Here is an 11,616-nt window from a genome sequence, read left to right as displayed (position 1 = left end):
TAGATCCTGGAAAGTGCAGTAAATGTAAAACAAGAGAGAGACCGAAATAAATTTTCAATTCAGACAGGAAAAAGTTAATAAATCGAGATCAGTGGATCCCACAGTTCCTAAGAGCATCCGCAATGGGTAATAGGTCAGCCATAGGCCAGCCATTCTCTCCCCTGCCACGTCAGCAACACTCAAAAAACCACCTGCCACATCAGATTTAGGCCAGCCGCAATAAAAATAATTCAAAATATACTACATTTACGGAATTAAAATTACTAAAATACGGAATTAAATTTACGACACATATACGGGAAAAATAATCCATTCCATTAAAAAAAAGTACAAATATTTAAAAAAAAAATACATGATTCTTTTCTAAAAAAAAGGGCTTCAACACACGGGCCCCGCCGCTCTCTACTCCTCGTCGCCGTCGCCGCCCCCGCTGTCGCTGCCGCCACCCGCGGTATCTGAGCCCACGTCGGAACCCGTAAGCCGTGCCCTCGCGGCGGCTAAATCGGCACGCATGCTCTCGAGCATCTCCTGAAGAAACATCTTCTCCGTGGGGTCTGTGGCGGCCCTCCACTCTTGTAAGACCTTGTACATCTGATCCCGCGTATGGTTACGCGAATGGAGAGTGTACTCGAGTGGGGCGGGTGGGAGGGCGGAGGACTGGACCTCGCGGGGCGATAGGGGGGATCCGCCCCTCGCAGCTCGCTGCGCCCGCTTCTGTCCAATCGGGCGGGCGCGACCTGTAAATGAAGGAGGAGACGGAAACTCCTCGACATCCGGGGGGAGGTCGTGGGATCCGCCGCTGCTGCCGCTGTAGTCGCCGCTATAGTTCAGTCGCTGCTTCTTCGGCCACCCAGCGTCGCACCCCGCCCGGAACTTCTCGGAGTCCTTCAGCAACAAGAAGCACTCCCAGAAGGTGAACTCCTTATACTTCCCCTCCACGGGGAACTGACTCGCGGCTATCCTCCGGGCGTCCTCCTCGTTCTGCCCACTCTTGAGCTGACGGAGGGCGTTGGCGTACAAGTTCGCAAAACGGCCCACCGCGGCCCTGGTGCGCTCCCACCCCTTCCGGACCTCCTCGTTGCTGAAGTCCTTCCCCTGCGGGCAGTGCCTCCTATAGGCAGCTCTGATCTTCGCCCACATGTTGACGACCCGCTGGTTGTTCGCAACCAGCGGGTCGTCGCACACCTCCAACCACCCCCTGGCCACCCCGACGTACTCATCCTCCGTCCACTTCCTCCGGGTCGGGGTGTGGTCAACAGCGGGCTGCGATGACTCGCCGACCGCCTTCGCCTTCCCCCTCGTCTTCTTCTTCGGCGCGGCCCGCCTCGCCGGAACGGGAGTATCCGGATCATCGAGATCGATCCCCATATCATGCAACGACAGAAGGTCATCGCCAGTGAACTGCGTCTCCGCTGGGGTCGAAGTGTGAGACGAAGCCATCAAAAAATCAAGAGAGGGCCGATATACCGGGTCCCCTCCCGGTGACCCCTGCCCCTGCAATCCCCCCTGCATCCCGGGATACATACCCTGCTGCACCCCCCCCCTGCCCCCCGCCCTGCCACATCATCCCCATCATCTGCTGCAGCATCATCTGCTGCTGCATCTGGGGCATACCCCCCCACCCGGGCGCTGACTGCCCGCCGCTCCCCTGCCCGCCGCTCCCCTGCCCGCCCGTCATCCCCCACGGCATACCCCCCGGCATCCCACCAGGCATACCCCCCGGCGCACCAGCCATCATCCCCATCATCTGATTCCAAGGGATGTTAAACCCCGGGCCCATCTGCCCCCATCCAGATCCCACAGGTACCGTGGGAGTCTGAGATCCACTCGTCGCTGGGCTGGACTCGTTGTTGTGATCCATCGCTCGATAATGCTCTTGTACAGAAAGTTAGAGAGAGAGAAAACTCGTTAAAACAAGTGGTGCAAATGAAAATGAAACGAAAATGGCGTTTATATAGGTTTAAAAAAAAAAAAAAAAAATCGGAAAACACCGCTGGCCGATCGCTAGCCGATCGGGCCTCTGCAATGGCGGCTAGCCGATCGGCCAGCGGATCGGCTAGCGACGAGCGATCGGCCAGCCCACGCCGATGCGCTGGCCGATTTCGCGCTGGCCGATTGCAATGGTTCGGCTAGCCGATCGGCTAGCGCGACGAATCGGCTAGCCGGTCGCTAGCCGACCATTGCGGATGCTCTAAGTAGTGAGTACAGTACATTGTAAAGTGGACTATACAAATGGTACATAAATTATACGTTTGGCACGCAAATGGTGTCTAAATTTTAAAAATATTAGAGCATCCACAATGGATGTCCGATTGCATGCCCGATCGTTCGAGATCGGACTCGGGCGTCGTCGGGCATCCATTGTAAACGCCCGAGCCCGAGTCGCGCGACCGAAAGATCGGTTGTCTCGATCTCGAGCCCGATCGACCGGGTATCCACTGCAGCCTCGTGCCCGAGCCCTATCTGTGCATATTTTTGCATTTTTTGCTTCTTTTTTTTTAAATTCTTGAAACCCTTATTAAACGCTATAAAATGCCCACTCCTCATTCTTCACTTTTCATACACCAATACTCTTTACTCTACTCAATTTATCTTCTCCTTTTCTCATTTTCACACTTTCAAGAATGGATCCGAGTCAATTCTCCAATCCCATGGTGTCGACGACGATATGCCGATGTTTGGCGGTGGAGGGGGCGACACCCGGTGGCCCGGCCACGAAGACTACCGGGTCGAGACGCTTGGATCTGTAGGGTCCACTTACGTTTCGGACTCTGAGTTCGATCCATTCTTCAACACCGACGCGTATCAGGTTGAGGACATGGAGCCTAGTTGTGGTCAACCTCCTGCCCCTGAGCCGCCAAGGAGAAAGAAGAAGATGGCACGGAAGGAAAAGGCGCCATCCGTCCCAGTCTTACTCCCATCCTACGCGCCCAACGAAGAGTACGAAACAGGGCGTACTGACTATGAGTTGGAGGAGTACGTGAAGGTGGCTCAGTGTTGGGTCGATATATCGGAGGATTCGGTTTGCTCCAACAACTAGACTTCGTCCAGGATGTGGGATCGCATTGAGGAATGCTACAACGAGGTGAAACCGAGTTGGGCATTCAAGCGGACCAAGGTTCAGCTGCGCAAGTGTTGGGATCAGATCAAGCTCCACGTCAACAACTTCTGCTATATCTATAACAGGAACAGAGACGAAAGGGCTAGTGGTGAGAGCATGGAGGATGTCCTCAAGAAGTCGATATCTGAGTACCATTCGAGGTACAGGCAGTTCAAGATGTACATGTTTGGCTGATCTTGAAGGACAAGACGAAGTTCAACGGAGGGATACCGGTTGGATCCTCGGCTGCGAGGCGGACGAAGAACACCGCCACTGGCGGTTACACGAGCAGTAGCCCATCTCCTGTGGATCTTAACGTTGAGTCGGAAGGGAGTTCTGGCACCCCTACGTCTTCTTTTAGACGTCCCACTAGCACCAAGGCCGCCAAAGCCCAGGCCAAAGGGAAGGCGAAGGCGGCCGCGTCTGGATCGGCTCCCCCGCAGGCTGCGCCTCCTCCATCTGCTCTGCTCATGGCCTCAGCGATCGAGGAATTCAGAGGTTTTCGCGAGGTGGTTGAGTATAGGTTTATACTTGACGCCCAAAACAGCCTTCGCCAGGAAACCGATCCAGAAAAACGACAGAGGACTGAGAAGATGATCTAGAATTTGAACCAGAAGTTAAATTTAGATGACTAGTTTGATTTTTTTTTTATTTAGTAATTTAGTTTAATATAGTTTTTTTTAAGCTAAGTATTATGTAGTTTTTTTTTAGCATTTGTGGTGTTTAATATAATATATTTTGGTATTGTAGTAATTAAAAATACAATTATAAAAAAATATATTAAAATTGAAATGAAAATAGATAATAGATAGGGCTTCTACTAAGGCTCCCACTAGGGCATACACTATCGATTCCCTTTGAACTAAGGCATAGAAGATATTTGTGGACTTTCAATCAAGATAGTCTTTCTCTTCTTTCTCTAAAACTTTTAAAAAGTAAAAATTAAAAATACTACAAATTCTTAAATATATAAATTTTAAATTATAAATGTAATTAATAAAATAACTTGTAGCTAAATTTTATTTTAGTTGTAAGTCAATTATTTTTTAATATTAAAAATTAAAAATTTTGGATTAATTGAAAATTAAGAATAAATTTTTTTAGGGCTAATTAAAAATAATATAATTTTTAATATTTAAAAAATAATCAAATCAAAATTAAATTTAGCTTGAAATTATTTTAAAAATTAAATTTATAATTTTAATTTTAATAATTAATATATTTAAGAATTTCATCGATTTTTTACATTTCATAGACAAAAACATCATCGTCTATTTCACATAGTTGATACATCATCTAAACAGGAGTACTACATCACCTTTTCTAAAATTCATTTACTAAAGTGCTGGATAATTTAGACGGGATAGTTGAGAATAATTAAACTTTGTAATTTGATAATTCGTTTTCAAACTTTACGAGATAGTAGTGATCAGAAGGCGATGCAATTTCCTTATTTATATGGCATTTTTCCCATAAATTCTTACAACAAATTTGTCTTTGTCACTCTTACAAATAAATCACAAAGTTGCACACCCTTACTATAAGTACTTAATTAATTACAAGTCCAACAAAATAGAAAATTTCACTGGAAGGCATGATCATAGTCATGGTATATGAACGTCTTGCGGATGAAATGCGACAGCCATTTTGAAGCCACAAAGCACAACACAGCCATCAATGCCAAATAATACCTCGCAGCAATGGAAATCGCACTCTGTTTGGCTGCAGCTACAGCTGCAACTGAAGCTACCGAGATAACTTGGAGGGCGGTCTTTAGCATGTTGAGACGTTTATACGCAATGCTGCAGCTGCTGCAACTCACCGTGTGAGTCCAGTACCTGATTAGGCCATCCACAAAGTGAAGCAACAATCAATCAATTTCTATTTAGTCAGTAAACACTGAGATAAAAGATTGCAACTTTTGTAATTACCTGTCAAAGAGCTGCTCTCTTGGAGGAGTGGGTGGAAGCTCTCCACTATATTTATTTTTCCAATCAACTTGTGTGCCACCATACTTGTTAAGCCACCTTCTGAATGCCACGGAGAAGGCATCCGCCTTTGTCGGAACGTAGCAAGCTTTATGCCAATTGAGAGGGCCAACATCTCTCAGCTTTCGTTCCTAATGGAGCATATACACATCTTTCTCAAATAGACCTATCTATGAAATGCCTCTGGACTCTAGATATCATAACCATGCTATACATTCAATAATACTATTAAAGATTTGACCAAGCTCTAATCACAATACTTGCTAACAGATGTCACAGAATTAAGTAAGCAAATTTAGTATGAGAGAGAAAAAAGAACAAGGTTAAGTCACCTCCACATGAAGAAGATAGAGATCTGAATCAAGAATCAAGTTGGGTATCATATGAAGGACCCAGCGTGGAATAATCCAATCCAACCAGACAGTAAAGTTTCTAGGAGCTGCGAAGATCAGCCTGCTGCGACCTGGACTAACTGGAACGCAGTAGAAAATGAGCATAAATTTTTTATCAGAGGGAACATGTGGTAGTCCCGTCGGGACAGGGGGTAATCCCACCTGCACAAAGGAAACACATAATGCTAAGATTATTGGGTAGATACATATGAAATGTGACAAATTGAAACTGCTTACATCTTTTTTTCCATCTGATGATGTCTTTTTCGTGCTTTGATCATCCCCACCGGGAGAGTAATGGCCATAGAATAGGCAAGGTGCAATGAAGTAGTTGTCCCCAAAGATTTGCTTTGCAGTAAAGCCATCTACATCCACTTTCTGAACACTTATCTCGAGCGGTCTCCCTCCTTCTCTGTCAGCCTTCAAGGTGCAGGATAATATGTTCTGTCAGCCATGTCAAACCCGCAAAATAATGCATGTTGAAAATTATGCATAGATTTACTTATCTCTCTGGCAACTCCCCTGTTTTAACTATGCCATAATGTGCATATGGAATATGAGCAGGATCCATAAGATTTTCAATCAAGATTTCGTACCTGAAAAAGTAAATAGATTAAATTTGAAGTCTTGATACTTAACCATCCCAAACTCTTGGTCTGGTTTTGGACAGTGGTTCAAGCTTCAGTTATGTCAAGGTAAAGTATACAAACTTGCAGTCATTGAGGCTATCAAATTGCAGCAAAGCATGATAATTAGAAGTCGATATAGCATCACGAAAGATTCAATATAAATGATAAAAGAGTAGTATTAGCAAACCCGTAGCCTATCTCCCTTGAAATAATCATATTGGAATATGATGGGTCGTCAAGCTCTGGGATAAAATATGGCTTCTTTGTTGAATGTATGTTCTTAAACTGTGGATCCGAATCAGGCCAGAACCATAGAATGCCGTTTTGAAGGCAACTAGGATAAACGGCTACACACGCCTTACTGGAGGTGTGAACCTGCAAGCTCAATTCCCTTTCATCATTTCAAAATCTTGAAATATGAAAGTGGGGAATCCCAAAAATACATTACAAAGTCACATATCATGAAGAGTGGACTCACGGGAGGGCCGTCTTGAGGGGCTTGAGGGATGAGTTTGCAGTCACCGGCGCCACCAAAGCACCAGCCGTGGTAAACACACTGCAGCCTGCCCCACTGATCGATCCTCCCATCTGAGAGCGGCGCCATTCGGTGAGGACAACTATCTTCAAACACCTTCCATGCATTATCATTCCTATCCCACCACACCACCAAATCAATCCCAATCACTTTCTTCGCATGAGGCCTTCTCTTATCCAGATCACACTCCGCACACACCGGGTACCACTGCTCATACCACTCGAATTTCTCCTCTCTCTTCTCGGATTCAATCTCTTCCTCCGTGGAAGGAGTGGTTGGAGAAATGGCGGTGAAACTCTTAAATTTTGATCTCTGGATTGGGAGAATTAGTCGCCGAGATGATGGAATATGCCAAATAGGTTTTTGGAAAGTGTATGTTGAGATGAGCTGGCGGTGAAGTGATGGAAAAGTTGAAGATTTTAGAGCTTCCATGGCGGACAATTGGTTTTAGCACTGATTCAATTCCATCGGAAAATATATAAATACTCCATAAACTTAAAGGAAACGACAACATGCAAAACTAAAAACCTCTTGGTTCAAAGATTACGTTGATTTACAAGTATACTACACATGAATAAGAATAAGGATACAAACCTTTCTTGTTTAGCTTTATTGGGTCTCATAAAAATGGAATCTTTATTGTGGAGAATCAATCTTGAAAAGATTAGGGAGAAAAGAATGGTGAGCTTACTTACACAGTATTAGTTGGCTGTTGTTGTTCACCTCATGAAAAACCAACCACCTTTGGCAAGATGGTACCTTTGTGCAAGAAAAGTTGATCGAGGAAGAAGAAGGAGAATAATTTGGGTTTTGAAAAGTGGAGCTCTGAAGAAATATCTGTATTTGGTATTGGTGGGTATATGTAGACCCCACCAAGTCCACAATTAATTGCATTAGCGTGTATGTTTATAGCAAAATATTTGTATTTAGTATTGGAAAGCGTATGTTGAGATGAGTTGGCGGTGAAATGGTGGAGCTTTTAGAGCTTCCATGGCGGATTCGTTTTAGCACTGATTCAATTTCATCAAACAAATATATGGGGTATAGATATAAACTTACACTGCGCATGCGCAACTAACAACTATACTATTCATGAATATGAATGCGGATACAAATTCTTTTTTTTAAGAAAAGAGCGAAGGTGATGTTTGTATTTGATTCGAAGCGGAATTTAAAAAATGTAAAAAAATATTAAATTTAAAAATTTAGTGAAAAAATGTGAGCGTATTGATTTAGCAGAAAGTGAACCTTATGAAAAGAACTAAATGGATAGTACATTCATACACGGATTGAAATGATAAAAAGGAATAACACTTTCCGGAAAGAGAAACTTTCATCTAAAAAAATGAGGATTCTTTCATTTACAATAAATTTATGTAACCAAATTTTGTACAACCAAAAACTAATTTATTTGAAAAAAAAAAAATTATTTATACATTTAATTAAAATATATGGATGCATATATAGTATATGAAAAGTGTATAATATTGTGATCATATATTTAAAATTTGTATATAATTTTTTTATTTTTTATGGTTTGTATATAACTTTATTTTGTACAAAATTTGGTTACATTCGTATTGACTCGTTCTATAATGTTTGGTTTTGAAAGGTGCACGTGGATTTCAGCCACATTTCAGTTGACTTTGAGTGACATTATTTGTGTTGATGCATGGGTCCCACCCATATTTGATAGTTCAAACATATGCTCATATCAATATATCAGACTCAGTTATCAATCGTACTGCTAATTGATTATACAAGCACATTGAGGAGACAGAATTATTGCAATGCAGATAGCACCTTCTATGGTTACAAGTCACTCTTTTGTTTTTTGGATTAAAATAACTCATTAACTAAAATAAAATATAGTTATCTCGATTTTATTTCACTTCTTCTGTTACTTTATTTTCCTAGCTTAATATATAAATAAAATTGCATAAAATTCCATGCTATCTAAGAAAGATGTCACCTTTCTTGGAACGAAGGGAGTATAATGCACGGACAACTGAGTGAGTCCACCATCTGAATATGAGTATATACTACTCCCTCCGTCCCACAAAAGATGTCACACTTGTGAAACAGCACGAGATTTTAGGAGGTTTTGTTTATGTGTTAAATGGAGAGAGAAAATATAATTTTTATATTCATGTGAGAGAGAACTTTTTCCAAAAAAGAAAATATGACATCTTTTGTGGAACAAATTAAAAAGGAAAGTGTGACATCTTTTATGGGACGGAGGGAGTACTTTTTAGTCCGTCCCTGAAAAGTACGAACTTTCTAATTTTGGAAATTCATTTCTATCTAATAAGATGAGATCCATTTTCTACTAATAATATTTTTAAAAATTTTATTTCTATCTCTCTCTTATTTTTCCAATTATGCATTAATACTCGTACTAAATTAAATGTTCATAATTTTTGGAAACGGGGGATTCCAAACCCATTTATGTATTCAAATAAACGGCAGTCGCATGCAAACATGCAGTGGTGGTAACGATAAGTGATGGTTTTTTAAGTGCTTATAACAATCATATTAATTCATCTGCTCATCTATCATATGATCATATTCTTTAACACAAACAACAAAGATGCATAAATAATGAAATTTATTTCAAATTTAGTGAATTGAGTATTATCAGATTCATGATTGATTAAATTCAATATATATCTCAGGGGATATTTCTTTTTTTTTATTCTAGAAGAAAACTTAAGATTCATATTTGTACTGGACTTTTTTTAAAATCCGACTTTGGGAGAGACGCATTAAGATCATGCGTCTCCTTTTAATGAAACGCACGAGCGTCATGCGTTTTAGGGTAAGACGCATAGCCCTCATGCGTCTCTGAATTTTTATTTTATTTTTTAGAAGACGCATAAGCGTCATGCGTCTTTCTTCGAACTTAAAACAGACGCGAGGCAGAGGCAATAGCTTCATTCTGCGCAAGAGAGGGAAAGAAAAGGCGATTTTCCGGCGATTTTCTGGCGAATCTCGGCGTTTGAGATGGATTTTATTGGTGAAATTCAATTGTTAGTTCTAATGGATTTTATTGGTGAAATTCATTCTATAGTATAGTTTTTGATATGTTTGAGATGCTTGATGCTGTGATTTTTGATAAGTTCGAAGAGAGACGCATGACGCTTATGCGTCTTACCCTAAGACGCATGACGCTTATGCGTCTTCTAATTAAAAAAAAAATCAGAGACGAATGAGGGCTATGCGTCTTACCCTAAAACGCATGACGCTCGTGCGTTTCATTAAAAGGAAACGCATGACCTTAATGCGTCTCTCCCAAAGTCGGATTTTAAAAAAAGTCCAGTACAAATATGGAGCCTAACTTTTACTCTAGAAGCAAAAAAGAAATGCCCCTATATCTCAGTATGCATCAGATTCATTTCAGAGGAGATATCTCAGGAAAAATAAAAGACTTAATTCGCAAATTTTTCAAAATTTAGATTAAATTTGCTGACTGTTCAAAATATTGAATTGTGACAAGCAAATTTTTTAGAAGAAATTTTCAAATTTTTATCTATTTTCTCTTCTATTACTTATTATTTCTCTCACAATATTTACAAATTGACCAAATTATCCATAATTAGGGTTGTCAATTTTTGGCACGAATGATAACACGATATGAACCCGCACGAAATTAATGGGCATGTGTCAAAGCTTATTGGGTTCGTGTTCTTATCGTGTCGATACGATAATGACACGAAAACTTCGTGTCGTGTTCGTGTTACACGTTAAGAAATAATAATAATAATAATAATAATAATAATAATAATAATAATAATAATAATAATAATAATAATAATAATAATAATATATTATTATTATTATTATTTTCTTTATTTTAAAATTTAAAAATTTAAAAATTAAAATTTAAAATTTAATATTAGAAATAATGTTTATATACTATAATATCATTATTATAGTGTCGTTATTGTCTCGTGTCATATATATGTTGTTATCGTGTCGTGTTGACCCGAAGTGGTTCGTGTCGTTAATGAGTTCGTGTCGTGTTCGTATACGAGGGTAGCGGGTCGTGTTCGTGTTCGTGTTCGTGTTTGGAGTTTTCTTAACTGGTCGTGTTCGTGTTTGTTGTTATCATATTGTGTCGTTATTGTGTCAGCACGATAACGACACAACACGCACGATTTGCCAACCTTATCCATAATATTTCCATCACAATTCTAATATTTTTTACTCCAATTTTATTCTCACCCAATTCTGCATATAACTGCCTCCTCCACCCTGGTGAAAATAGAATTGGAGTTATAAATATCAAAATTATGATGAAAATATTAGGGGTCAATTTGGCTATTAGTAAATATTGTGAGATAAGGAGTAATAAGTTAAAAAGAAAAGAAATAGATAAAAATTTATAAAATTCTTATTCCGAAAAATTCTATGCTACTATTCTATATTCCGAAAAGTCGGCGAATTTAATTTCAAATTTTGAAAGGAATACGAATTAAGTCTCTTTTTCTTAAATCTAATTCCAAATGGAGCTAATTAGTTATCAAATTGTTTGTAGGCAGTGTGTTTAAATACCTATTAAATTGTTTGTAGCACACTGTTTACCTATTGCTAGGCTTCTAGCAATAATAGTACTCCGTATATGTTACCTTCGTGTAAGCTTATTTCAATAAATTTTCAAATGTCACATTCTTTAATCACATGTCCTTTTTACGCGTGATTGCAATTTAATTTGGTTTTCTCTTTTAGGGGGTGAAGTCACACACCACCATCTACTTATATAAAACAATTAAATTTCTTCTAGAAATTTAGCCCTGTTCATCAAACTTAAAAATTACTACTCCCCACATCCGCATTTAAATGTCACATTTTAATCCGATACGGATTTTAAAAAATATAATAGAAAATAGGTTAAAAAAATTAATGGATAGTGTGTCATATTCCTACTTTATAAGTATTTCATCTGTTTCGCAAAAATATGCACTCCTAATTG

General features: G+C 40.2%; 1 protein-coding gene across 3 annotated transcripts; it reads right to left on the bottom strand.

Annotated features, from left to right (window-relative positions):
• Nucleotides 1-4,526: 4,526 nt before the first annotated feature.
• Nucleotides 4,527-7,567, bottom strand: LOC125218654 (flavonoid 8-hydroxylase 2, chloroplastic-like). Of its 3 annotated transcripts, none has more exons than XM_048120371.2 (8): nt 7,239-7,567; nt 6,588-7,097; nt 6,297-6,484; nt 5,987-6,076; nt 5,718-5,907; nt 5,421-5,642; nt 5,032-5,219; nt 4,527-4,938 (listed from the first exon to the last, which is right to left on the bottom strand). In XM_048120371.2, exons 2-8 carry the CDS (start codon nt 7,074-7,076, stop codon nt 4,683-4,685), a joined length of 1,623 nt encoding a protein of 540 aa, XP_047976328.2. In that variant the 5' UTR covers nt 7,077-7,097; nt 7,239-7,567; the 3' UTR covers nt 4,527-4,682. The 3 variants fall into 3 exon arrangements, with proteins under 3 accessions (XP_047976328.2, XP_047976327.2, XP_047976326.2); XM_048120370.2 differs by having other exon boundaries at nt 7,336-7,567; XM_048120369.2 differs by having other exon boundaries at nt 7,340-7,563.
• Between the last annotated feature and the right edge of the window lie 4,049 nt (nt 7,568-11,616).

Source organism: Salvia hispanica, chromosome 1, assembly GCF_029641045.1.
Source record: "Salvia hispanica isolate PSC_SH4W2 chromosome 1, Shi_PSC_v1, whole genome shotgun sequence".
NCBI classification, from domain to species: Eukaryota; Viridiplantae; Streptophyta; class Magnoliopsida; order Lamiales; family Lamiaceae; genus Salvia; species Salvia hispanica.
This window is presented reverse-complemented; position numbering and strand designations above follow the sequence as displayed.

What these genes read in the sequence shown, in the direction of transcription:
- LOC125218654 (XM_048120371.2), bottom strand. Translation starts at nt 7,076, where the DNA reads ATGGAAGCTCTAAAATCTTCAACTTTTCCATCACTTCACCGCCAGCTC. An exon ending in ACAGGGGAGTTGCCAGAGAG is followed by an intron (nt 5,908 to 5,986) that starts ATAAGTAAATCT and finishes ATTATCCTGCAC; the next exon opens with CTTGAAGGCTGACAGAGAAG. An exon ending in TCTATCTTCTTCATGTGGAG is followed by an intron (nt 5,220 to 5,420) that starts GTGACTTAACCT and finishes ATGCTCCATTAG; the next exon opens with GAACGAAAGCTGAGAGATGT.